The 26811-nt window shown below is 45.1% G+C and overlaps 2 protein-coding genes and 2 non-coding genes across 5 annotated transcripts in view; 3 read left to right on the top strand and 1 right to left on the bottom strand.

Annotated features, from left to right (window-relative positions):
* The window catches only part of RCSD1 (RCSD domain containing 1), a 59156-nt gene extending 55964 nt beyond the window's left edge, over positions 1 to 3192 (top strand). For both annotated transcript variants that reach the window (XM_072946196.1, XM_072946195.1), the window contains one exon: positions 1553 to 3192. In XM_072946196.1, the coding sequence (XP_072802297.1) occupies positions 1553 to 1585 (33 nt within the window). In that variant the 3' untranslated portion in view covers positions 1586 to 3192. The remainder of the gene's footprint in view (positions 1 to 1552) is intronic.
* A 7041-nt stretch (positions 3193 to 10233) lies between these two features.
* Positions 10234 to 10305, top strand: TRNAP-CGG (transfer RNA proline (anticodon CGG)). Its single transcript has one exon. It is a non-coding gene; the product is annotated as a tRNA-Pro (tRNA).
* Positions 10306 to 10961: 656 nt separating this feature from the next.
* Positions 10962 to 11033, bottom strand: TRNAP-AGG (transfer RNA proline (anticodon AGG)). The gene has a single exon. It is a non-coding gene; the product is annotated as a tRNA-Pro (tRNA).
* Positions 11034 to 16168: 5135 nt separating this feature from the next.
* The window catches only part of MPZL1 (myelin protein zero like 1), a 57165-nt gene continuing 46522 nt past the window's right edge, over positions 16169 to 26811 (top strand). The window contains exon 1 of the mRNA XM_072946194.1: positions 16169 to 16436. Within this exon, the coding sequence (XP_072802295.1) occupies positions 16346 to 16436 (91 nt within the window). The 5' untranslated portion in view covers positions 16169 to 16345. The remainder of the gene's footprint in view (positions 16437 to 26811) is intronic.

Raw genomic sequence — 26811 nt, 5'->3', positions numbered from 1 at the left:
CCCCGTGCTGCCCCTTCTTCCTCATCTCTCTACAATCACAAGTCACTCTTAACAGAATTCCTGGTCTCCAGACCCACCCTTTATATTAGCACCATATACATCTTCCTGGAAATGCTGTCTCAACTGACTACCCTCCCAGCCAAAACCTTTTGGTTCTGCCCATTGGAAAATTGAACTTTCACTCTTCTGTGTGCTGAACTCTGCTGGTCCTGTCCCCTGTGATGGGGCCTAGGGCTCCAGCCAGCCTACATCACCCACCATTCCCCAATAGGTAACACAGCCTGTCCTGGTGTCCCTTCCACCGAAAGTGCCTGCACCACCAGCTGAGATCACTTGGGCCCAGCCCTCACTGTGACCTGGAAGTCCTCTCACTGCACCTCTGACCTCCATAGGCCTTCGTCTCTGATTGCTCTGATGACAAATGACCCCAGCTCCTTGCACTCTGTATAGTGCATTAGGATGGCCCATGTCACATACCTTGTACTGTGGATGCATTCGTAAATATCTCAGTTTCAGCTAAAGATGATGTTAGAAGGCCTGGTACAGCTCCTGCACAGAAGGAGCTTAAAAGTAACACCCTTTGAAAGGACACTGAACAAATAGTGGTTTTCCTGTCCTTTTACTTAGCATCAGTCTTTTATTTTTGATGCTTTCTGTTCTTTTGCCACTTGTATGCTGCCAAAGATTCTTGAGCAGTGTTTCAGGATGATGAAATTAATGGAAATGAGTGAAGGAATAAGAAGCTAGGGCAGGGAGGACATGGGCGGCCACGCATCAAGACATAGGCAGTGTCACCTAGTAGTTCAGGGCTCAGTCAAGCTCAGGTCCCTGGATTTAAATCCTGACTCCACCACTTACTAGCTGTGTGACCTCAGGGAAGTCACTTGACCTCTCTGTGCCTTAACTGCCTCAGCTATAAAACACAGCTAATAAAACTACCAAACTCATATTGCTTTTGTGAGGAATACATGAGTCAATGCATGTGAACAATTATATTGTTGCAGAAAAAATGTGTTACAGCTCAGTGTTATAGCTCAGTGTTACAGCACTCAGAGAGTTGGAGAACTCAGGCTTTGACTCCAGCAGGCCCAGAGGAGTTAACACTCCAAGCTCTGGACCCCGTCTGTAAGTTTACACTGGCTTTTATAGGCTGCCAGTTTACACTTTGCAAAATCATATGCAAATGAAGTATAACAAAAGTTGACTGATTAGGAACAAGCTTTGTAGAAATGGACCAATCAGGAGGGAGAGAAATAACCAATCAGGAGTGAGCTCAGGGAACCAATAGAATTTTAGGGGTAAGTAAGCCATTTCAGAGGCAAAAAGTGAGATAAAGCCTCTGGGTTAGGGAACCGGATGGTGCTGTCAGGAGAGTAGTGGCCCTGCCTGGGGGTCCTGCTGCCAGTCTTTTTATGGGGCTTCCCGCCTCAATATCAGGCACACAGCATTATTATTACTATTATTGACTGATCTAGCATCCCCAAGGAGATAGACTGAGTGTCTGAGTTTCCCTACTCTCCTCCCAATTTATTCCTTCCTCCTCTGTTCACAGGATAAAACCTCTGTCCAGGACACTAAAATGTGAAGAGGAGCTGACTGTGCTTGTGAGGAAGCTGCTGGAGCCGTCTCTTTGGAAGTAGCAGCAGCGACAGTAGCGGCAGCCAGGGAAGCCACGGCAGAAGCGGGATGTGCTGAGGGCAGGAGTCAGCCTGAAGACACAGGATGCCGTTTCCCCCACACTCCGTCGCCGTCGGAGATTGGATCTGAGGGCAGCAGACTTTTATCAGCTTGAGTTTATGTCACTTGATGGACTTGGTTAAATTTTTTTTTAGTTAAAACAATCTACTGTGGTGACAATTCCCCAGGGATACTGGTCAACTTGTGGGGCTGGCTGCTCTCCAGACCCACCTTAGGACTGGTCTAGGATTTAGACAATCAGATCTGGTTTGTATAAAGTGAGCGCCTTTTGACTAAAGTTTTCACTGTTCTCAAATATAAGTCAAAACTCATTTCAGGTGGCTAGAAACAAAAGATAATCACTGGAAATAGAAATCCTAAAAGTTACCAAAGACTGCAAATTGTATGGAGACCCCAAGACGACCTTTCAGCTGGGTCCAAATTTGAACTGGCCTGCCAATTTTGAAAACACTGGACTAGAAGAGAAAATCATTGAAACATTGAAAAACAAAATGTGTCAGGTCCAGCACCAGGGGCTCTCCCACCCGGTAATTCTCTGGTTGATGATACACTGGGAGGAGACCAGCTCAGCTCACCTGCTTCTGCCGGGGGTGGGGGTGGGGGGAGGCAGAGGCAGGGAGCAACCCCTTTGGAGAGGCAGAACATCCAGAAGTTTCACACTGCATTTCCTCATCCTGAAAGCAGAGAGGTGATACCTGAACAATGGCTGCCCTCTGATTTATTCTGGGAGGTTGAAGTTTGCACTTCCAGAAGGGCACCCTTGAGCACGGATTGGATGTCTCCTGGGAGGTGCTTTGAGCTTCGTGATGTGCAGGCTCCCTAATGAGAGTGTCCTTCCTGGTTTCCTGGGAAGCTCTTGAATAGAAGCCAGGCTCTCCTTCCGACTCAGGTTGGGTCTTCTGTCTGTTCTCGCTGGGTCGCTGCTGCTTTAATGTGCAGTTTGGAGAGCAGGGAGGCTTCCCCAGAAACAGAGAGCCTGACTGCCCCTTCCTCGACATACCACATATTGTCTCCCCTTTTCAAAGGCTCCTGCTGAAAGATGCTAATCTGCATAAATGTTTAATCTTTAGGGTTGGTCCTTATTCAGATCTGAGTATTTTAGTGTCTCCACATGCTGATTTGGTCGTTGGAGCAGTCGCTTTTCCTAGCGGTCTTTTGGACCACACTTAACTCTGATTTCAGAAAGCACTGTCCCAGACTAAAAGGCCTTATCTCACCGCTGGTACCTCAGTTTATCATCCCATTTACAGTTTTCCTAATTCCAGGGTAGTGTTAATATTTGGGATATATATTTTTCAAAAACTATTTTTAAATCTAATGCAGCTTCTACGACTTGTAATTGAGTGAAGACTTATACTATAATAAGCCTTGTATTTTAGCAGAGTTTGGGAGATATGTGTGTCAATTATTTTGAGATTGATCATCTATCCATCTGTCGTCCATCTGTGTACTGACGGAGCTGTATACCCCCTAAACAATACGTGGATTTATTTATATATGTCTTTGGGTTGTTTATATACTTATGCACATAACAGGGCAAGAGATTTGTGGATGTGAGCATGATTGTTGGGGTGTGTGTGATGAAAGGGGGAAATCTGCTACTTGCCCTTCCTAGAGAGGACTCGTATAGATGGAATGTAGATGTGAAAATACAACTCTGTCTTCCTTCTGGAGGGTCCATGCCTTACACTAGTGGGTAAGGAAGGAGCAATCAAAAATGACAAGAACGCGATGCTGAAGGAACACGTGTGATGCTGTCAAAACACCTTTCTGTCTCCCCAGTTCCCTGTTAGTCATGTAGTTGATCTATTTTGTGAAAACACAGAGACTGCCACCCCCAGGGGTTGTTACCCGAGATGGGGCTCTTGGTGGGGAATTCATGAAGCTTAGGCAGGACCAGGACCCGTTCTCTGTTGGTGCCGCAACCTGGCTGTTTACTGCTCTCCTTTCTCAGAGCAACCGCATTCGGGTGTTGCATCGGCATGGTTGATACTGGGATTTCAAAGTGGGGATTAAAGAAATCCGTTTGTGTCTTAGGTAGCACAGAGCCGTCACCAGGCCAGGAAGGCTTGCATTTCGGCTTTCTTAATAAGCTTGAAGGGAAACACTGGTCCTTCACAGCTACAGGCTAGAGAGACGTGTCAGAGTCATTCTTCCACCACCTTTGTAGTCTAGCTTGAATTTTAACCTATGTCCTTCCTTCCTTCAGAGAGGGAGCAGGGGGAAAACAACAACAACAACTTGAAAGGTTTGAAGGAATATGCCAATTTTAAAAGGGGGGCTGTGATGCTGTTTCAGCCATGTGTAATGAGACAGGACCGCCAGAAGCCCTGGCTGGGGCCACAGACCGCTCTCCTCACTGTCACCCTGAACAAAGCCCAGTTGGCCAGACCAGTTTGGGTTTGTGAGCAGTTGACTGGTCACTCCATAAATATACATCAGATAGGGGAAGAGGGAGTGGACAAGCAACCAGTTCATCATCTTCTTTTGATTAGGAACTCTTGCGAGGTTAAAAGTTTAATACAGTTGAATGAATGAGGACCTTCAGCTGCCAATGAAAGGAACTCAACTCAAACTGGCTGATACAAAACAATTACATCTATGAATCTCTCTCTCCTTCTCTCTCTCCCTCCCTCCCTCCCTCCCTCCTTCTCTCTCTCCCTCCCTCCCTCCTCTCTCTGTTTACCTATATACTGAATGATATAATTGAAAATCCATGGATAGACCTAAATACCTAAGCAATGCCAGAAATCTCTGTTACTGCTTTCCTCTGTGTTGGCCACATTCTCAAGCAGGCTCTATGCAGCCTGTAAACCCAATGGAAGAAACTTATTTTTTTCCCAGTAACAGGGGATACAGGGTGCAGGGAATCCTACGAAGGTTTTCTTTAGGATCCATGGGGCTCCTACAGCCATGCCTGAACCAATCGTTATGATCAAGAAGATGCAGAGATCAGACTGGCCGGGCCTCCGTCCCAGGCCCTCTCCTGCGGTTAGGGGCCAGGTGAGTCAGTTCGCTTTCACCTGCAAGGCCAGTGAGTAAGAGCAATGGGGTGCCTCCAGGTGAAATCAGGGTGCTGTTGCTAAAGGAAATCATGCTGAGTAGGCAAAAAAGAAGAGAGAACTGAGTAAAATTCAACTGCTAGGCAAATAAAACAGAATTAGTTTTCATAAGGCACCAAAGAAAATTAGGCTCCCATTTTATGTCATCATGTTCTGTCTGCTGTGTTCAGAGCTAGCCTGGAGCTCCGTGAGGGTCCAGTTGGTGTCTGTGCTGTTCCTCCTCATGCCCGTGCCTCATGCATTCTAGGTGCTCATAACTGTTAAGTAATGGATGATTGAACTGATTTCAGAGCTGGAATAGGACTCTTTTCAACACTTATCGCTGCCCAACAATTCGCACATCTGATACCAGATGCCTGAAGGGTCGTAATTAACAACTGATTCCACTGGCTGTAGCCTTCCTTCCCAGTTAAAACACACATCCTGAGTGAGGTAAGGTTTTAAGCCTCCTTTGTCATCACACTTTGTGTTGAGTTAGTTCTAGAAAGCCTTCCCAGAAGGGGTTGAGGCAAAGCAAGACCCACAGAAAGCAGGAGACACACTTTCCCGACCTCCCAGCCTTGCTTGGGGTAAGTCTGGCGGCCTCCTAGCCCAGTGACGTCCTGGCCAGAGTGGCCACGAGGCTGGGATGGCCATTATTACAGGTCTGCCCTCACATCTGAGGAAAGCTGTGGGAATTCTGGAGAGGCCCCACTGTGGTCAGATGGGGCAGGAAATGCTGGTTCTTTGAGACTCCTCAGAGGATGTGTTAAATGCCTCACAGTAAAAAGGGAGTCACTCACTTCAAAAACAGGAACAAAGAGACTTCTTCTCCTCGTCCTGGAAATCTGTGGGCCCTCAATGGACTCTGCAACATCCTAGTCGGCACAGCCAGGGAGAGGCCATGAGGGAAACAGGACGTGGAAGGAAGGGGCCGGCACAGGCTAGAACTCCTCACTGGGCACCCCCATAAGTAATGACTCTGGCCCCTTAAGGCGTAGTTTCCCATGAAAACTTGAAAAAATTACTTGAACTTGAATAACCCTGTCATGTCGGTTATCACACTTACCACCTGCTCCCGTTTTAAAGCATGAGTGGGCTGAACTGCACTTTAACCAACGTTCAGAAACAAGATTCTAGAATGATTACATGGTAGGTACTCAAAGAATGGTATACTCATTCCCCTCCAAGAAAATAGCAGGAACTCAGACTGTTGGACTATCTAAGGGACCCATGGGTGCTAGATGGTGCTGGGCACTTCCCATCCCGGCTACTCCTGGGCCCTCAGGAACGACAGTAGCAGCCTTATTGACGACTTCTGGAAGCAGCTGGGATGGGAAAAGGCAAAAGGGCCTGCTTTGCATCACTTGCCTCTAATTCTGTGTCTCTTTTCATTCTACCAAGCACAAGGAAACACAGTATTTAAGAACCCTGTTTTCTCTGTGATTTAAAAATATTATTTATCTTTATTTTTTCTCATTATAGAGGTATTACATCATTATTTTTAAACATTCATGCAGGAAAATTAAAGATTTTAAGTTAATACAAATTATTTGTCATCCTTCTACCCAGAGATAACTAGTATTAATATTTTACGGATTTTCCTCTAGTTTTTTTTTTTTAATGCCTATAGACATGTACATGTTTGGTTTTGAATTCATCGCGGTTCCAAAACTGGGATCTTCCTATATGTAATTGTGTATCTTTCTGTTTTGCAACATTCGATCGTGAGTGTGTCTTCATAAACAGTCATAATTTTGATCATGAAAACTATACACTTTTGTCTTCTTCTATTCATCCAATAATACCCAGAGTAAGACCAAATCTGTATAAAAGGGAGGAGTAACAATACCCCCTGGGGGAAATGAAGGTGTCCTGGGAGAAGGCAGTTCTTTTCACAATCTAGATCTTAGATTCCTGTTGGATTTATGGCCTCAGGCACGCTCAAAACTTAACACAAGTGAACATGTTTTAACGAAAGATGAAAGGGCTGGGGCAATTGCAAAAATTCATTCCTGCTGATTCACAGATTGTAAAATTCTGGGAGAGGCATGCGATAAGTTTCAGAAAAAGGATCGCTGAGGGAAACCACAGAGGAAGTAAAATGTAACTGAAGCTGTTGTTGGCTATTAGACTGGTATGTCCAGAAAAAAGACACATACGTTCGATCTGATCCAAGTTTCTGTGTGGATCAGGACACGGCTTGCAGTGGACGAAGCAAACCTATCTGCATGGCAACTGTGATGACCTGTGAGCCAGTGCCAACCCCACAGGCAGCAAACCAGGCTCAGCACGCAGTCGCGAGGCTAGTCTCATGGGCCGAGTTAGCCAGGAGTTTCCTTTGAATGGCAGATTGTGTGATTAAATTGTATTCTCACTTCCAAGGGCTGACCATGCCCAGTCAGAGCCATCGCTGCATCACTTAAGCCTAAATTAGGTCAGAACTCAGTGGCAAGCAAATTTTAGTTATAAAATAGTCACCAAGCCCTCAACATAAGTGATTTTAAAAGCCGTTCACAATTTCAAGGCGCCAACCTTGACAGCATTTCAGAGTTGGAGTTATTCTAATCGTCTCCTAATGGACCTACTTTTTCTCATGTCATCTTCGCTCTGTCAGCAACTCACCCCAAGTCAAAACTGTTATGTTCAATAGTGCTTTTAACCTACCACCATTCTCAAAAGTGTAGAAGCCACCAAATTCCTTAAATTAAATTAAAAGATTGAATCATGGGTTTCAAAGTTCTCTGAGAGCCACTGGTCCTCTTCCTCCACATCTGTTTTCGTCTTACTTGTAACCTGCCAAGCCAAGCTCATTGGCATGGAATTGCATGGACAGCCATAAAAGCCATCATTCCTCTTGACCGTGCCAGCTCTGGGAGTGCGTCCTCAGGAAATCATGCAAAACATGGGGAAAGTATATACACAAATGGATCAAACAATATTTATAATCAATGAAACGTTGGATGCCAGTAATTTATCACACAGTAGAAGAATCATTAAGAAAATGATGCTGTATTATCTTGAGGGAATAGTAAAAAAAAATCATTACAATTTAAAAGGATGGGGAAACAGGTGTGGGAAATTGAAAAACAGTAATAACAAGAACCTTGAGAGTGGACCCTAGCAAAGGCAGGAGACATCTCCAGCTTTGCCATCTTCCATGACACCTTGGCGAGCAAAGGGAATGACCGGGAGCTCCCAGGAGTGGAATACAGCTCAGACAGAGCAGAAGGAGCCCCAGCAAAGCCACGGTCTCAAAGGGGAGGGCAAACCCTGTTTTGGTCAGGACTCCTCCTAATGAGAACTCCTCTTTTTTCACCTTCCTGAACCCAGTCTTGAACTATACGAAAGTAGGTTAAAAGTAATCTCCGGGTCTCAAACCTTAGCTCAGTAGGAGGAAGAAAAGTGGTCTTAGACAGGGAGAAGGCGTAATTAAAATGTTTATGTGCTTTCAAAGCCAAAGGAAGACTCAGACAGAGTTGCCCGCCCTAGGCATGTCCTCCTCCTCCAGGGAGCAGCAAGGCTCTGGGATCTCTCTACATGGCCAGAATGGATTGATTATAGAAAGGTTTTTCTGCTTTCTCTTTGTTTTGAAGTACGTCCACTTGTATTTCCTCTGTCACACTCCCCAAGGGTATTGGCTCTGGTCCTGACCTTCTATCACTGACTGGCACCTCCAGTGCCCACTGGCATCCAGAGGAAGGACGGGATGGAAGAGCTGAGACGCTGTGCATATAGGGAGCTGTCAGTCAACAAAACACCACCTGGACCCTCGGAGAACCGTCTGACCAGGCTATGGAGCAATGCATTCCAGGGATCCGGAATGAAAGGTGGCTGAATGGAAGAGGGTTTCCAGAAATGAGGAATCTCTGCAAGCGACCACAAACCACAAACCGCAAGGAGGTAGCGGGTGGGGAAGGAGGGGGGAGTGCAGGCCTCAAGCAGACAAGGCTTGCTGAAGATCCCAGGCCGGGAAACCTTACGGAAAAGAGACCCTGCACTCTCTGTCCACTGGGGAAGGGCCTTAGGATAGGCTGGAACTGTGGGGCCACCGAGTCCAAGCTCTTACTGCTCCCAGCAGGACAGATCAAGAAATCGAGAGAAGTTGTCCGGGCAAGGAATGGCGACTTTATTTGGAAAGCCAGTCAGAGAAGATGGTTCCTTGGGACAGGATCATCTTGCTCAGGTTTAAATGATAGTTTCTTTTATAGAACAACGAGGGGGAAGTGAGGAGGTAAAGTTTAAAAAAAGGAGATAAGTTGTTGCAAATATTTCCTGATTCTGGCCAGAATCGGGAGGGGATGTGTTAATTTCTTCTTTCCTGCAGCCATTCACAGGTGGGCCTGGTCAGGACGTTTCTTGTGAGTTTTAACAAAGGTACTTTAGCTTAACACTCAGGCATGGTAGGCAGGGTTCCCAGTAATGAGCCATTATGTGTACTTTACGCTACAGGCAACATCCCTTTAGTGATTAACTTGTAGCAAAAGTAATCAAACTCAAAGGTTAAAGTAAAAGAAAGGGATTCAATACAGAGCCGGATTTGTTCCTCCTTATTACAGCAGGGGATGGAGGTGGGCTGGTCCCAGGGCGAAGGTCCTCCCCCCTGCCATGCCTTCTCCACTCCTCCAAGCCACCAAGACACCCAAATCTATCCCCTCCCTCCCCAGCTCCTTTCATGGCCTTTCCCATTCACCCCCCACCCCTTCCAAGATCTCGGGGCTACCACTTCCTCGCCCTGTGGCCTTAAGTGAGCTACTTAACGTCTCTGGGTATGAATTACCTCACTGCAAAATGAGGGTAACAGTAGTACCTAAGGGACAGACAGTTACGTATAGACAGTGAGCTCAGTACGTGCAGAGCGCTTAAAAGAGAGCACGATCCCAAAACGAACGTTCTAAAAAGGTTAGCTGTGAATACTCTCTCCTTTGAGATTTCTTGGCCACATCACTCCCTCCAAGGGATAAGATGCATCCCTCCGCGTGTCTCTTCCGCGGTCCTTTCCACCCCACCGCTAGCGTGGTCCAGCGGCAGTGCAGGGGGCGGGGACGGGATCGGGACGCGGCACGCGGCACTGAGGGTGGCGTGGGCGGAGGGTGGTCTGAGCTCCCCGCAAGGAGCGAAACTGGTGGCGGGGAGACTGGGCTGCGGGCACCCGGCGGCGTCCGGCGTGTCCTGCCGCGGGCCCTGCCCGCGCCCTCCTATTCCCGGGCTCCCGGCGCCCGGCCGCCACCGCGCTCCCGGCTCGGGGAAGGCAGCTTCCCGGATCGAGTGCGGACGGCCGCAGGCCGAGGCGCGGAGCGCGGACGCTGGGTGATACGCCCGGCTCTGCTGGGCAAAATGCGCGTCCTTCCCTGCTTCCTCTCTGAGTGGCGAGAAGTTTCCGACCCGAAACCTCCGGAATAAGAGAAGGGTCGCCGGCTGCGGTCGGTCGGGCAGTGCGGCCGGAGGCGGAGCAAGACTGAAGGGAGGAACCAGGAGCGCCTTTGCCGAGAGCGGCTCGTTGGTCTAGGGGTATGATTCTCGCTTCGGGTGCGAGAGGTCCCGGGTTCAAATCCCGGACGAGCCCAGGCTTTTTTTCTGTCTAAGCGTAAAATTTAAAAAGCAGTTTCTCTTTCTCACACAAGCCATTTAAAGACTGAAATGAAACTCTTTTAGTCCCTTGAGCTCGAATATTGAGTCCCTTTACGAAGTAAAGGATCGAATATGGTCAATTCATACAATATGCAGTTTCTGTACGTCCGAGGGCAAGGCATTAAAATGTAACATTTAAAACAGACGATACTCACCGTGCGGAATCCTAGGTGCCCCTCGAACACTCCAAACGTGAGCAAGGGGCGCCGTGGATTAGCGGGACCCCGGTGATGGGGCGCGCCGGCTTCCTCCAGCGGTCGCCCCTGCCCCGCTGTGCCGGTGGGCGTGCGCGGGCGTGAGCAGGTTTAAACAGCACCTGTAGGCAGCTGAGATCCGAACTCTGCGTCCCTTACACACATGCTCGACCCTGGAACTGGCAGGAGAGGGGACAGCGTTTTCAGAGTATTACATGGAACGAATTTTCTACGTTCCCAGGTTACGTCTTTAAACGATAGTTGAACATAAAATGTGCTCTAAGTTCAAAATGTCTCAGCTTTGTGGTTTTCGCCAACATGTATTTATTACACTTATGGATTTATTAAAAAAAAAAAATTAGTTCCTTTAGAAACGGATTCATTTAGAAAAAGAAGTGGGCTCGTCCGGGATTTGAACCCGGGACCTCTCGCACCCTAAGCGAGAATCATACCCCTAGACCAACGAGCCGCTGTGAAGTTGGTGTTTCCGCCGTCATAAAGGAAGGTGAAATGACTCGGTCCTGCGCCCCCAAGTGGTTGTCTACCTGATGTGTTTATATTCTTAAGCTATTTTGCGTTCTAGTGTTTTCGATTTTCTTTCTTTTTTCTTTTGATTTTTGAAAATCAGTGACACAGAGAAAAACAATGATGTCACTACCACTGTAATGTTTATAATTCTGTTTATATTCGTGGCTAATAAATTGCAGTTAGTGTGTAGCAATATCCCTGTGGCAGGCGGATTCTAGACTCTCTCCCTTAGTGAGTTCTGGACGTTGCGCTTCCCAGTAATAGTAAAATTGTCGGTTTCATGCTTACACCTTTTAGCCTAGTGTTCGAAGCACCACCTTTCCAGCCTTTCGAATTCCCATCTCTGTGTTTCTACTCAAATTGTTTTATTCAGTTGGAAAATGTCTCTCGCATGCTCTTTCTCTTTTTGATAAATCCCAAACTCTAACTTCCTAGAAAAAGATCCTTTAACATATTAAAACCAATTATGTGTGGTATATAATTGGGTTGCAGTCCTGTCTTCTCTAATCATAATCTATTGGAAGACAGGACACCAACACCAACACTAACACTGAATTCTACTCTATAATTGATAACCAGTTGTTATAATTGGTGCCCAATTGTCCCAGTATCTTTAAGGCATGGCTTCTTCAATGTATTTTACATTGTTACATACTTAGCATTGAGGCTCATGCTAGCAAAGCTGGAACTCAATGAGTAATTGCTGAATGACCACAATTTGTTCCAAATCCCTTAAAAATTCCTATTTTGGTACTTGGACAATCAGTAATTTGAATTGTCACTCTAGCAAATAATTAACCAGACAGGAAACAAGTCAACAGGGTGACTATCCTAAATACACCTATTCATTCATTTTATTTTATATACCATTCATTCATCAGTTCATTCATTCATTTGCTTGCTCGTTCATTCAACAAACATTTAGAGGCATTATTTGCCTGACTCTGAGTTGTTAACTTTCTTCTTATTGTTTGACACCAGTTACTTATAGTTCTGGAGCACTAAGGCTCACTCCCCACCCTTCTTTGTTTTACTTGAAACTGTCCTAACTTGAGTCTTCAGTCCTTTTTAGCGTCCAAGGCAGAGAGGATAAGAATAGCCTTTAAAAGTGTTCGTTAGTTCTAGGTGCCAGCATAATTTATTCATCAGAACCTAATTGGAAAAAAATGTGCCCTGGACACTTAAGTTTCTATTTCTCCTGAGAATGACGAAACTACAAAATATAATTCATTAAGTAAAATAATGTTTCACCTGAGATTTCTGAAAACCTCCATTCTCTGCAGTTACTAAGAAATCTGCCTCTATGCTCACCTTTGCTACTTGAATTTACTACAGTTATTATCCTTTTTGGGCTTAAAAAAAATTTTTTTTTCTTACTCTTACTTCTCTAGTGATTGAGCTTGTCTTTACTCTGCAGGTGCCACTAGGGTTACCTCATCTCCCCCCCTCCCCCCACAATGATACAGAAAGACTGACAGTAACAAAACTCAGGATCTCAATTGCCCAACACAATGGGAAATATCTCTTGCTCAGTAAGAGAAATATCTGTGACCCCTCTCCAGGGCACATCCTCCCCTTAAAGGTGAATTAGAAGTTGCAGAGCACTGGAAGATAGAAAACCTTGAGGAATATTTTATCCTGGCAGCAGTGAATAAAGAAGCCTGGTGATATATCCTTCTCCTATACAATGAATCCTAAAGACCCCATTACTCATATTCCCCCCAAATCAGTACCTCTAAGCCCAGAGACACCAAAGACACTACAAATCTAATTTTCAGATTTTCAAAAATTCCCTTTCAAAAATGCAACCCTTTTCCCAGATTAAGACATTCTCTCTGTAGAAATGTTAGTGAAACTGATTTAGCTCCAGGTAAATCTTTCTCAGTGTGACCTGAAATTCATCTTTGACTCTTTATCTGATATTCATCAAATCTCAGTGTTCCTTGAATGGCTTGCTATCACCACCCTCAGATCACAGCATTCCCGTTTTCCTCTGGCCACAGATCTTAAGAGACAAAGAGGGAGAGAACGCCAGTTAGAGCACAGGAGGTGGAAGAGCATGCTTCCACAATCACAAAGATGTTTGAAATGCTGGTGCCGGCCACCCTTTGCCTACTTCTAGAAAATTCCAGCTCTAGAAAATTCTTCCTATATATATTTGCCAGTACTAGCTGCTCCTGGGTGGCCCCTCATCTGGTCTCCATTAAGAGACAATGTAAAGCCCTGAGATGTTCCAAAGGCAAACCCCTCCTTATCAGTGCCTTTATTGCGCGCTGCATGGAGCAGCACGTCTGTGAGATAACTAGCAGACAGGACTCTGCACATGATTTTCCTTATTACTAACTCTGTGGGGCAAATTCTCCCCAAGGAGCCCATTCCTTTCAGAAGCAACAGCCCATTAAAAAGGACACCCCTTTGGAGGAGGGGAGGGTATATAGCTTATGCTTAGCATGCACCAGGTGCTGGGTTCAATCCCCAGTACCTCCACTAATGAAAATAATAATTAAATTTAAAAAGACCTTCCTCACCTGATTCTGATAGTGTTGTCTGAGCTGGAAAGAGCAGATATCTGGAAGAGGAGGCGGCTTGTTGAGTGATACCTGCAGGCTCACGACAGTGATTGAAATCCAAAGGGTTTGTTGGTTTGCTTGTTTTCCATGTACTATCTCTACAGAAGGATCAGAAACTGCCATGCCAGGACTATAGCTAAAACACCATTGCAAGATTTTTTTTTTCTTTGTAATGTCTCTAAATTAATTGAATAAACATTCATTCATCTGTTCATTCAGCATCTACTATTGCTTATTGTGAAAACACTTTGCTTCCACAGCTGTCTCTGGTTCCACGTTGGCCCTTCGGTTGCTTTCCTGGGCTCTAGACCTCGATATCTAACTGCCTTCTGATTGACCGTCTGGGTATTCTCAGCACTGTAAGCTGTGTCCAAGGCCCAGCTCATCAGCTTTCCTCAAAGACCAGGTTCTCTTACTGGGTTTTTGGTCTTAGTTAACTGGTAACATTTTTCTCCACTCGCCACTAGAAACTGGAAGTCACATCTGTCTTTGAGGATTCTTTTCTCTTAAATAGACTTCCCATCCAGGTTATAGGCAGTCCCGCCATTCTTTTCCTGAAATGCTTCTCCAATCCTTGCCTTCCTCGCCATCATCACTGCCAGTGCCTTCAGTCGTGCTGTCTTCACTTCTTGTCTGTTGCAGGGGACACCCTTTTAAAACACAGATCTGAACTTATCACTTCCCTTTCATCACCCCGCCCCCCACTGCCTACAGAATAAAGACAACCAAGGCGCTTCAAAGTATGACCACAGTGTCAGCTGGCCGGTTAGCTCAGCTGGTTAGAGCATGGTGCGAGAATATGACCACAGCCTCCTTTTCTAGCATTCTCTTTCCCCTCTTTCCCTCACTCCCCTGAAGTTCCAAACCACACAGGATAAACCCACTATTCTTTGCACCTGGTATTGCTTTCCTGTTTTTGAGTTTGTTTTCCTGTTTCTCTGTGGTGAGCCTTTACTCATCCTTTAAAATCCACCTCAAACACTACATCCTTTGTACATCTTTTCCAGACACCTTTTTGGCCAGTGGTTCTCAGAAGAGGGAGGTATGTGCATTGGGGTATATCACAGTCAGAGGAGAAGCTTTTAACCTTACATGTGTCTTTGGGAATCACTGTGCCTGTTGGCTTTAAGTTTCTTCTTTACTCAACCTTCTCTTCCAGCACTGAAAAAATTTTTGTTTGGTACTGGCTTGCTACACTGGTGGACTCTGTGCTTCTTGAGCATAAAGTCTAAGTATTGTGTACCTACGGCACATAGTAGTTTCTCATTTAGTGCATTTGTATTCTTTTCAACCTATGACCGTCCAGAAACACTTCATAAGGATCTTACTGAGAGAGAAATAGGGCAAAATGGTTCTGTTTTTGTTTGTTTGTTTTTAGTCTTCTCTCACTAGTGCTAATTATAAGTTTGCTGTACTGCAAGGCAAGCAGGCTAAAACAGCAGAAATATCAGGAAGCGCGTTGATGAGACTGACTTTAGACAAAACCCTGAAATGAGGGGCTGCATTTGGGCTCTCTCACCAAGCTCTTCCCCCCACTCTCCTGTCTAATACTTGTTTCCTTCTCTCACACTATTGATTGGACTCCCACCTAAATTTTTCCTTTTCACTTTTTTTTTTTTTTTTTTTTTTGTGGGCCATTCTCATCAGGACCCTTCCAAACACTTTCCAGTATTTACTGGGCAACCAGTAAGTGGCAGACACTGTTCTGGGCCAAGGAAACCAGGTTGAGTGGGCTCAGCCACGGCACTTGAGAGTCAGCGTGGGGAACTTGCCCTAGCCCAATTTTTATTGATAAACGGAGGGACAGTTTGTTTACATGAGCAAAACAAACAAAACCACATTCATTTGTGCTCCAGGTAGGAGGAAAGAGTTCCCAGTTCCCAACCATTCTTAAACCAAAAGAAGGGGCTCCTAGGAGAGTCAGACAAGATGGAGACTTCTTTCTAAGCTAGTAGATGTCTCAAATTGCAACACGTAAATTACCTGGTCCAGTCAAAGGACAGGCCTTGAAGACAGGGCAAGGGGGGTGATGTGTTCTATCCGGACGACTGAATCCGAAGTCTCTCCTCGTCCTACCCATCTCTTAATATTACTATTCTTTAAAATTTCGTAAATGACCTGCTTTTTCTTTAGGTGAGGCTCAGAGAAGCCGAGAAGAGCGGAAACAGAAGCGAGGACAGACCAGGCAAAGCCCCGCGGCTAGGAGAGAAAATGAAGAGATCTGGGGAATTGGGCCCTTAGAGATGCAGAGGAGACACTGGCAGGCAGTCAGGCGGGCCGGGACAGACAGGCGGACGGCCACGCAGGCAGGCTGAGGGCTTGGCAGCAGTAGACTCGACCTCCCGGGACCCGGGCCTCCAGCGCCAGGATAAGGAGCCTGGGTGGGACCGAGAAGGCGGGGCCTTGCTTGGAGAAAGGGAATGATGGACTGTCGGTGCCTTCCAATCGCGTCCCTTAAAGGGTGCGGGGCAGGCCAATGAGCGGACAGCAGAGGCCGGCGCGGGGCCCAGGCCAGGGCGGAGGGCGGGCGGGCAGCGGCTGGGGCCGGCAGCGGGGAGCGCGGCGTGGAGGTGCCAGCGGACGCGGTCGGCGGCGAGTCCGGAGCCCCCAGCTCCGAGGCGAGCTAACCGCAGTGGGGACCGGGGCCCAGGGGCGCGGCGGCTGCGGCTGCAGCGGGAGGACGATGGCAGCGCCCACCGGGGCCGGAGCACTGATTGCAGCTCCAGACCGCAGGCGCTGGCAGTGGTCGGTGCTGGCGGCGGCGCTCGGGCTCTGTGAGTGATGCCGGGCCGGGGCGGGGGCGGGGGCGGCGGGGGCTCTGGGGCCGCGTCGCGGGGCCTGCGCGTGCGGGGCGCCGAGGTGGGGAGGGGGCGCGGCCTGCGCGCTCTGGGGCCGGGGGACCTGAGCCAGCGGGCGGGGAGCAGTGGCCCCCCGAAGGGCTGGGTAGACGCGGAGCCTCTTTCTTCTTCTTGGAAGCCTGCGTGTGGAGGAGACCGGGAGAGCGCCCTACCTTGCTCCTTCGTGGGGGTCTTCCTGGGGAGTGGGGCCAGCAGGCGGCTGCTTTGCACCCTCGCCGAGTGGCCTCCCTTCTCCGCATGGTGACTCTTGGCCGCCCAGGCCCGACTGGGATTCCGGTTCAGGAACCCAGGCTTCTGGCGTTTTCCACCTTTGGGAGGTGGCGGAAGGTTGCAGGTTTTTCATCTGTAGGGCCTTTGTTGTTTGTTTCCCTGTTTTAAGCGAATGTTTTCTTTTACCTTGTAAATTAAATTTTACTGCTTTCCAACCCATTTTTTAAAGCGTCCGAAGTAGAAGCGTCCCTAGTCTCATTTGCCTCGTCCCTGTAGTCTGCACAGCACCAAGAAGAAATCTACATTACTTCTGCAGAGAGGGGGGAATTCCACTGAAATGACCTGGCTTAAAAGAGTTTGATCAAATCCCATGATAACTCCAGACATAGTCACCATGGTTTGGCAAGACGTAGGCCATTATTTAACACGTTGCCTTTTAAAAGGCCCATTTTTCTTTTTTCCAAAAAAAAAAAAAAGTTCACTTTTTTTGTTGTTGTTGCCAGATTACGTGAGTGAGATATAAGGTAAATCTGAGGCTGGATTGATTGACCTGGATGAGTCGTTTTAGGGCCATCTGCAGTAGTGTCTGCCACAGGACTTTTTTTGTATTGTTGTTCAGAGTACTTGTTGCTGCCTCAGAATGTGGTTAAGAAATGGTTATAAGGAGGGCCAACTCCTAAGGAACCACAGAGACTTGCTCATCTCTTTTGTTTTGCAGAATGTCAGTTGCATCACAGTGTCTGAACATGAGTAAACTCAGTAATTTCTTCCATGGAAAAGTCCTTAGTGTAGTGTTTGGAACCAGGAAAAATATCATTTAATGAATGATTCCAGGAACTATAAAGTATACATGTAAAAGTTCCCCCCACCCTCTGGAGGTTGACAGTTAAAGATATATACTTTGTACATATAAGACACAATCTGTTCTGTATAAATCTCTTCTAAGGGGAAAAGAAAGATTGAAAGTGTGGAAGTTTTTTGTTGGTTATGGTGGTAATATTCATGTTTTAGGTGAACAAGGAGTAAATAGCTTAAAACTAAGGCTTGCCAGAAATCTGTTCAGACAGAATTATTATGCATGAGAGGCAGACATCGATTTTATTGAGGCAGAAGCAGTCAGAGTAATCTTAAACTCAGGGTATTAAAAAGTAGCAGAACTGAAAAACTAAGTATTAGTGGATAGTAATATAAAGAGATCAGCAGAATAACATCTATACCCACCATGGACACACCTAGCTCTTCATTAATGAAAGATGAACACTGATACGTGAAAAGTCAACAGCTGATGTTATTGGTTCATTTTGGAAGACTGGAATATTTCTTCTGGCCAAGTTACCTTTCCTTATCATGGATACTGTACATAGCAATTCATATTTTACAGAAAGCCTTCTTGAGTTTGATCCAGATACAGTTATTCAGCAAACATTTGTTAAGCATTTTTGAAGTATTAAACACCAGAAGTATTCTAGAAAGGACCTGGCCTCACATAATTTACGGTTCAGTGGGAGAAACACAGTGTGGTAAGTAATGTAAGAAGTCTTTCATGAATGGTTTGCTGTCAGAGCATTAAGGAGAGTCATCTTTAGACAGAAGGTCAGGCTCCTGGAGAAAGAGATGCTTAAGCTGAGTAGGCACTGGGGGAGGAAACAGTATATGCAGAGTCGTGAATGAACCTGTTGGTAGGTCGGTGTGGTAGGAGGTTGGAGTGTATAGGAGAGATTGTGGGAGTTGAGGCAGGAGAGCCAGCCAGAGATACTAACTCACAAAGGACCTTGTGTGCCATTCATAGGTCTGAATTTTATCCTAAGGGCTGTGGGGAGCCTGTGAAGGATTCCTCTGTCAATTGAGATGCGAAGGGTGGGTTAGAATGATGTGAGGCTGAAGAAAGCAGAGGGCTGTTGTAATAAACCAGAGAAAGATGATGAATATCTGAGTTAAAGGAGTGGGATGTGAAGAGATGACATAACCAGGAGCCGTTTAAAAAGTAAATTTGATAGGGCTTGAAAATTAAAAAAAAAAATTTTGTAGGGGGGGAGGTAATTAGATTTGTTTGTTTGTTTTTTTGTTTTGTAATGGAGGTACTGGGGGTTGAAGCCAGGATCTCGTGCATGCTAAGCATGCATTCTCCCATTGATCTATACCCTCCCCCACCCCCGGGCTTGGAAATTGATTTGATATGGGCTTGAAAGAGCAAAGTGTAAGATGATTCTGAGGTTTTGGGCTTGGGAAGGGGGTTAATATTTTTGGTAAGTGGGGCTTTTCACAGATGAAGACTATCGGATGAGGGAATTGGAGTGTCAAAGGAAGGGGGTGATGAAGTTACTTCTGGAAATGTTGAGTTTAAGATGCTGCTGAGACATCTCAACAGAAATGGTCAGAAGACAGTGGGGTAGATGGTTCTAGAGGTAAGGAGGAAGTTCTGGTTGGAAATATAGATTTGAGAGGCTTTATGTGGATAGTAGTTAAAGCTATGGATTACCTGGATGAAGTCACCAGGGAGAGTGTATTGGAGAAAATAGAAGAAAGCCAAGGACAGAGTCTCGGGGTTTACAAACCTGAGAAGAACCTGATGAGTGTGGTGTCTTGGAAACCAAAAGGAAATGAAGCTTTAAGGAAGAGGAAATGGTTAACAGTGTCAGATGAAGAAAGAGTGAATGCAGGAAGAATTACTGAATTTGGCAATTGGAACATCTGTGATAACACTTAGGTAGGAATGAACACAAGATACATGAAGAATAAATCCCAGTAATTTATATCACCCATTTCAGTGAATGGCCCCATCATCTGTCTCATGGCTCAACCCCAGACCTAAGATTTCCTCCCTATCCGTCCTCCACATCCAGTCAGTTCTCCCATCTTCAGCATACGACTGGAACGCACACTGTTTTTCTGTCAGTGGTCGCACCCTGCATTTTAGTCACACGTATCACTGTCTTTTCTTGCCTTATGTTACTGTGATACTGCCAGAGCCTCCCAGCTGGACTCCCCATTTTCTCCTCTTGCCTCTTTCTAATCCATTCTTCACGCAACAGCAAGAATGATTTTTATAAAAATGCAAATCAGATCATACCGCTTTCTTGTTCAGAATTCTTTCATGGTTTCCCGTTGTGCTCTGAATGACGTCCCCACGGCCTGTAGTTCTCTGTGGGATGTAGCTTCTGCCTACCTCTCTGACTTCACTTTGTGCCACGCACTCCCTTGCTCACCGCTTTCAAGCTACCCTGCCATCTTTCTGCTCTTTGACTCCCATTCCCACCCCAGGTCCTTTGCACTTGCTGTTCCTGCTGCCTGGTGTGCTCTTTCCCCAGAACTGGCCAGCGCTGTCTCCTTTTCATCTGTGAGGCCCTGGCATAAATGTCACTTCCTTAGAGAGACCTTCTCCAACCATTCTGTCCAGAGGAGTCCTCTGTTAGCATTTCTTGGCCCTTTGTTTATATCCTTATTGTGGTTTTTCACTATTTGGTTCTTTTTCTCTTTTTCCCTCTACTAGAATCCAGGACAGAGAAGTGTTTGTCTTGTTTATAGAGGTATCCCTTGTGCTTAGTGTTGTAGCTATAATAGATACCATTAAATGTGTATTAAATGGCACTGAGGCGTAGGCATGTGTTGATGACCCTTTATTGGTAGTTTACAACATGTTGTTAGGATTTAGCCTGGCACATAGTACATATCAAATAAATGTTTGTAGAAACAAAGAATATTTTTTTCCAACTGTGATTTTTATGCCCTGTCTGATAATTTTCATGCTTTTAGTACCGTTTCATATTTCTTCAGAAATGTATGGAATGAGTTAACACTTGTCAACCACTTTAAAGGCTATAGTTTTGGAATCACTATTTATATATTTAAATTATTTTATCATGTTTCTTGTAGCATCTAAGTGTTTTATCATTAAAGCTTTTCTATTTTTTGATTTTTGACCAAATTTAGACTTGAGACACTATTCCTGTAGTTGAAAGACCACAAATCCCATTATCAATTCCCTCACTTATACGTATTTCCTAGTTGGGATAATAAAACAAAAACTTAGTCTTTTTTTTTTTTTTTAAATATTCTACCACTTGTTTTTTAGCCTTAACTCCAGGATATTCACTTGCCTCAAAAGCTGTCAAAAGAGAAATAAAGACAAAGATTAAGTGAAAGAGGGATATATGATGTCAAAAGTACACAAAATGTAAATTTGTGTTTTCACAAGTCTTATTATTCACTTATTCAACTAAATGAACACCTACTGGGTGCCAGGCACTATTTTAAGTACCGCGAATGCATCAGGGAGGCTAGAATCTCTCTAGTTTGAGGTGTCAGATCAGACAGGGCACACATACTCAAATAAATAATGAATACCAAAGGACAGATTAAATTCCTGACAGTCATCGCATGTAAGATAATATGGTTTGTCTTTTGTGAAAATTTGCAGTAAAAAAAAAAAATAGAGAATACTATTGGCATTACAAAATAGATGTTTTTAAAACTTACAAAGGATAAGTGGGATTTCGTTAATGGTTGCTCTCCTGTTGACTTTTTAAGATGTGATTTAATTGGGAAAAACTTGATATACACATTTTTTTTTGGAAATATGGCTGCCTCCCCTCCATCTAGTAAATGCTGGTAAAACCTGGTAAGTATTTCTCGCATTCCTTTCTGTTGCCACTGAAGCTGATTTGGTGAAGCTACAATCACATTTCTCCTGAATGATTAGAATCTATTGTGTTTTTATTGAAGTTGTGTCTTTTATCTGAGAATTTTAATTCTCTGTATAGGACATGCATCTTAAGTGTACCTAAACCTTAGAAAGACTTTAATCTTGCTTTCTAAGACCATTGCTGTCATTTTTAAAAAGAAAATAAATGATTGGCTTTGGCATGGAGTTCGCTATAGATTAGTTTGGTCTTTACCCCCCATCAAAGGAAATTTAATTATTAGAAGAACTAGAAGCATTGACTGAGGTTTCAAGTATCACGTGGCTCTGGGTCTTGGTCCCTCAGGGTGGTGAGACTTGAAGCCTTTCTGTATCTTGGGTGATGTTCCTTTCTTCCTTTTCCACTCTTCCTTTGCCAAGTACTTGACATTAGCAATGCCCTAGAGTCCAGACCTTGGAATTTTGGAAAAGTCCTTGAAATTTTGGCTGCTAAGAAGGCAAAGGTCAATTGGCTTTGTGACCATCTGTAGGGCCTAAATTGAGAAATTGTAATTGTCTCCTGGGACCTTTATATCTTTGCCCTTAAACCTCCTTATTTATTCATTATCTTTCTGAATGCATGTGGCCGCTGTAATTTTTTATTCACTTACGATTTTCCCTTGGTCCCATTAAGCCTTTATCCAAGAACAGAAGGATGATGCATTGATAGGTTCTCCTTCAGTAATTTTTTTTTTTTCTTCTGAACACTTGAGAAATTATGATCCTTTGTAATACCTCTGGTCGGCTGTCTGGGCCTGTAGATTTTCTAACAACTGTGATACGTTGTATGTACCCAGTACTTAGGTTTGCCTAATTGGGGTTGGGAATGCAGCATGCCTTTGCTGAGCCTGAGCAATATTTACTCTTGTAGATAAGATTGGCCCGTAGAGTGAAATCCATGACTTTGGCTTGTTAGTATTGTGCTGTAACCAACCGAACACATGTTGATGAATTTGCAGTGAACATTTTCTGTGCTAGGACTCTGATGGTCTACTTTGGGGTCTGAATTTAAAACCATTTCTGAAGTGCTTTTATCAAAATTAAGAAATTTTCTTCTCTCCAGAAATTAAAGAGCCCAGTGTAGAGTTATATAAATTTACCATAATCCTGTGCTTCTTCCAGATAACACTGGAAAAGATAAGGTGCTCTGTTCGAGACTAAGGTTCAATGAGAACTCATATGACCTTGTGCCAGGCAGTCTCTTCCTGTTACTCTCCAGTCACGTGCAGGTTGTAATTGCTATATGTCTTCCTCTGAAGGGTGTTGCTAGGAAACATAAGTAAAGGATTCAGGTTCCCAAGAGAAAAATGTGTTAAAATTCAAATATTTGAAATCTCCTAAATAGCTAAGAAGAGCAGAGAGAAAGTGAGTGAGTAGTTATGAGAAATTTTAAGTTAATTAACTCATATCTGTCTATGTATAGATTTTATTTATATATAATATATATATCTTTCTCTCTTCTGCCAGGTATAACTTAGAAGGTTGGACATGAAACTAGGTTCATGTTATTTTTGTTCTGACCTCATTTATTGAGTGCTTACCATGTGCCAAGCCTTTGCTAAGCAATTTATATGCATTATCTCATCTGCTCCTTACAACTCTCTGTGATAATTATTATTTATATTCGTTTGACAGATGAGGAACTAAGAATCAGACAGGTTGTTTCACTTGTGCAAGGTCACATAGCTAATATATGGTCGAGTTGGGACTCAAAACTCCAAAGCATTTATTTCAACCACTCTGTATTATTACAGAATTTCTCCTTCAAAGTCTCTGACTTTGCAGGAGATGTTTGCAGGGAGTCCTTTAACTGTCCCAGGGCATCCACCGATGTCCTCCCCTCTGTGGTCGTGTTTGTGCCAAGAACCCCGATGCCTTGATGCTGCCCACTCCAGTGTAGAGGGACGAAGCTACCGTGCAGAAGCCATCATCGCCAACAGTGCAGAACCACGCTCTGACTGCTCCTCAGGGATTGTCAGTGGTGTGGTTCTTGTAGGTTCCCCGCACTCTGATTCTGCTCCCTCGGGCTAGGACCCAGCACGCATCCATTTAACACAGTGTCTGACACCACACAAGCGAAGCTCGGGAGGGTTCCTTGTCCCTCATCAAGAAGCACTGCCCGAGCCACTGAGCCTTACCTCTTCCCTGGGGCTGAGTTCCTCCCTGGAGCTGTGCAGATCCCTCTGCAGTTAGATTCCTCGCAGGCTTGCCCTACGGGAGGCCCAAACAGGCTCAGGGTGTTGAAACCAGAGGCTGCTCACCGGCGCCTTCCCCTGGCCCCTCCACCCCCCTGGCAGCAGTTCTGTGGCCCTGCTGCCTCCATGAGCAGGAGTCCCAGCCCTTGTCTCATGACGAATGGGGACTTTTCAGTCTTGATCACTTTCAGCTGCTTGGAATTTCTTTTTCTTTCCCCCCAGTGACTGCAAGTGTAGAACCCCAGTAAAGCTTGCTGAACTTTATACACTAGAAAAATTAGAGGATGTTTTAATTAGAAGCAGAAGTGATGCAGATTTGCAATCAGGCTCTAGTATATGGATTTCAGAACAGAAAATGCTGAGGGTTAATTTCTCATGCTCACTTCAAATTAAAGGTCCACAGTCTTTTATCAGCACTTCCCAGATCCCCAAAGCTCTGAAAACTGAAAATTTTCCTGAGTTCTATACAGACTTTTTTGGCTGCAAAATTTGACTTCAACTACAAATGCGAGACGATTTTCAGTCGTGATCCACTTGGTGAGACAAATCATATGTTTCAGCACAGAAATACTGATGTGTTTGATAATGAGATGGTGCCCTAGACCCAGCTGGGGTGGCTGATGAAATACAGTGTGTACGTTGTATTGATTTTCTAAAATCTGAAAAATTCCACCTTCTGAAGTACATCTCATACCTAAAGCTGATGGCTTGCCACTTGAATTCCTTCATTCAGATTCTTTTCTTAATTTATGCTGGTTTGGAGCCGGCCTCCCCTTTATTCAAGGGGTTCTGGGTCTGTAAACTGGCTCAAGTCTGGGAGTTGATTGAGGCGATGTGACTTTGTTTCTGTATTCACGTTAGACTTTCATTCAATTGACCTTGAACTTCTCTGCTTCTCCAGATCAAGTAAGAGTTTAGCAGGCTGCACAGCTGTGTCATTTCCAGGAACGCTGCAGGGCTCTGAGTCAGGCTGTTCTGATTGCTGCTTTCGCTCTGCCATCTATGGTAGTAACCATACCTGCCTTGCCTTTGGCGGTTGAGTGCTGCCGCTTCCCGCTGCTACTCCAGGACCCACTTACGTCCCTGTATTTAGGAAGCACTGCCTCGGTGTTAGCGGTGCCCACTGTGAGTTCTGGCCTACAGAGAAGAGTGGTCCAGGGCTCTAATGCATTTCTCACAGTGATGCTGAAAGACATGACCTTCCCAGGGTGGATGACAGATCCACGCTGACATTCCAATCTCCCGGAGCCTTCGAATCCCTTCCTCTCCATAAAACCAAGGCAGGCTGGCATTTCAGGCTCACTTACTGTGAGCCACTTTTTGTCCATGTTTTAGCCAAGGAATCCAAAACAAGCTGTTAGAGCTCCTTCTAACTCCCCGAGTTGCAGCAGTAAATGCAAAATCTCTGTCTAATGGGCTCATCTCAGTCAGTTTGGCCCAATTCATTCAACTTTGTTCCTTCCACCAGTATCTCACACGCTTTATGTCCATTCCACACATATTCCCTGGGTTTCTGTTTGTATAAATTAGAAAAATGAAGTAGTTCTTTTGTTGTGTAGTGCATGTCCTCAAGGGTCACACTTTATACCTGTAGGGGCCTTCTGTGACTTGAGTCTAGTGATGAGTCTAGAAGCAAAGAGGAGTGGGGGGAATGGTCCTCAGGAGAATCAGCCTGTCTCTCAGGGCAGCTGCCTCAGTGAGGCATCAAGGTTTCCTTAGGCACAACAGGGTTATCTCCTCAGACTGGGGTCTGCTTTTATTGGCAGAGAAGACTCACTGTTATTAGGAGTTCAGTGTCCCCCATCTTCATCAGAGTCTTCCCCCAGGGTCCCTGTTCATTTGAAGTCAATGCCCTTACTTTGTGAAGTCGGGGATTCATTTTGCTCTGTAATTCAGTCACTCTCAGGATGAGGTCCTGGGTTCAGTTTTCAACAGTCTCAGCTCTGTGGCTGTAGGAGGTAAGGGTCCCTTTCAGGGTAAACATAGAAATTTTCTGGTCATTTATGAACATTTGAGCTGGGCATTCGAATCCCTGAGCTCATCCTTTGCTTTCTTCACTTTGTCTAGTGACATTAGGAGCAATTGGCCAGTATCATTATACTCATTAGTTGGACAGAATGTTCAAAGGTATTACCTACATGGTCATCCAGACCTTGCCTTTTGTCAGTGTTTGGTTAGGAGAATCCAGTGGTGATGTTTTGCATGTCTCTATGGCCACATCACGCCATGGATTATCAGAGCATTCTTTACTACTGGAGTCATTAGTGTCTTTAAACCAAATCAGATGAGAGACCAATTCCAGAAGCCCCAGAATCAATTCAGAAAACTCATCCTTAAGAGTCTGTTCTTCTAGAACCACTCTTGGTACCAAAATCTGTATAGAAACAGAACCAGCAGGATGGATGGGTGGATGGGTGGATGGATGGATGGGTGGATGGGTGGATGGATATTTTAAGGAAATGACACACACAGTGGTGGAAGCTTGGTAAATCTAAAATCTGTGGGGTAGGCTGGCAGGCTGGAAATTCAGGGAAGTAGTGTAGTTGGAGTCCAAATCCAATCTGCTGGTAGAATTCTTTCTCAGGGAGGTCAGTCTTTGTTTTTTTTAAGACCTGCAGCTGATTGGATGAGGCTCACCTGCATTATGGAGGATAATCTGCTTTACTCAGTCTGCCAGCTTCAATGGTAATCTCCTCCAAAACAACACCTTCATAGAAACATCCACGGTAATCTTTGACCAGAGATTATTGGTCCAGCTGATGGTCCAGCCAAATTGACACTTAAAATTAACCACCACACCAGTGGTGAGTTATAAAAGATAAGGCATAGGTGGAAATCTCAAATTGTTGATTTCCCCTGTTCATGAGTGGTTCTGTTCCTTGCCGTCTCTATTCTGGCACTTGCTAGTCACACCTCATGCCAGAGTTACCTGACTTCTGTCTCCTCTCACCTATTTGACGCTTTGCTAAAGGCCACCTGATTTGCCAAACCAACTGACCTATGAAAGGTCTTTTCATTCTGGCCTTCTTTCCTTCCTCGACATTGTTAACCACCCTTGTCTTCTTTTATCTTTGTGATCTTACTTTGATTCTCATCTCTCTTCCCTGTCTGCTCCAAGATTCCCGTGTCCGGGGCTGTGCCCCAACATTGATTTTCCATAGATTCTGCTCTCAGCCCTCTGCTTGTCTCATCATGTTCTCATCTTTGG

The sequence above is a fragment of the Vicugna pacos genome, chromosome 21 (assembly GCF_048564905.1).
Source record: "Vicugna pacos chromosome 21, VicPac4, whole genome shotgun sequence".
NCBI classification, from domain to species: domain Eukaryota; kingdom Metazoa; phylum Chordata; class Mammalia; order Artiodactyla; family Camelidae; genus Vicugna; species Vicugna pacos.
This window is presented reverse-complemented; position numbering and strand designations above follow the sequence as displayed.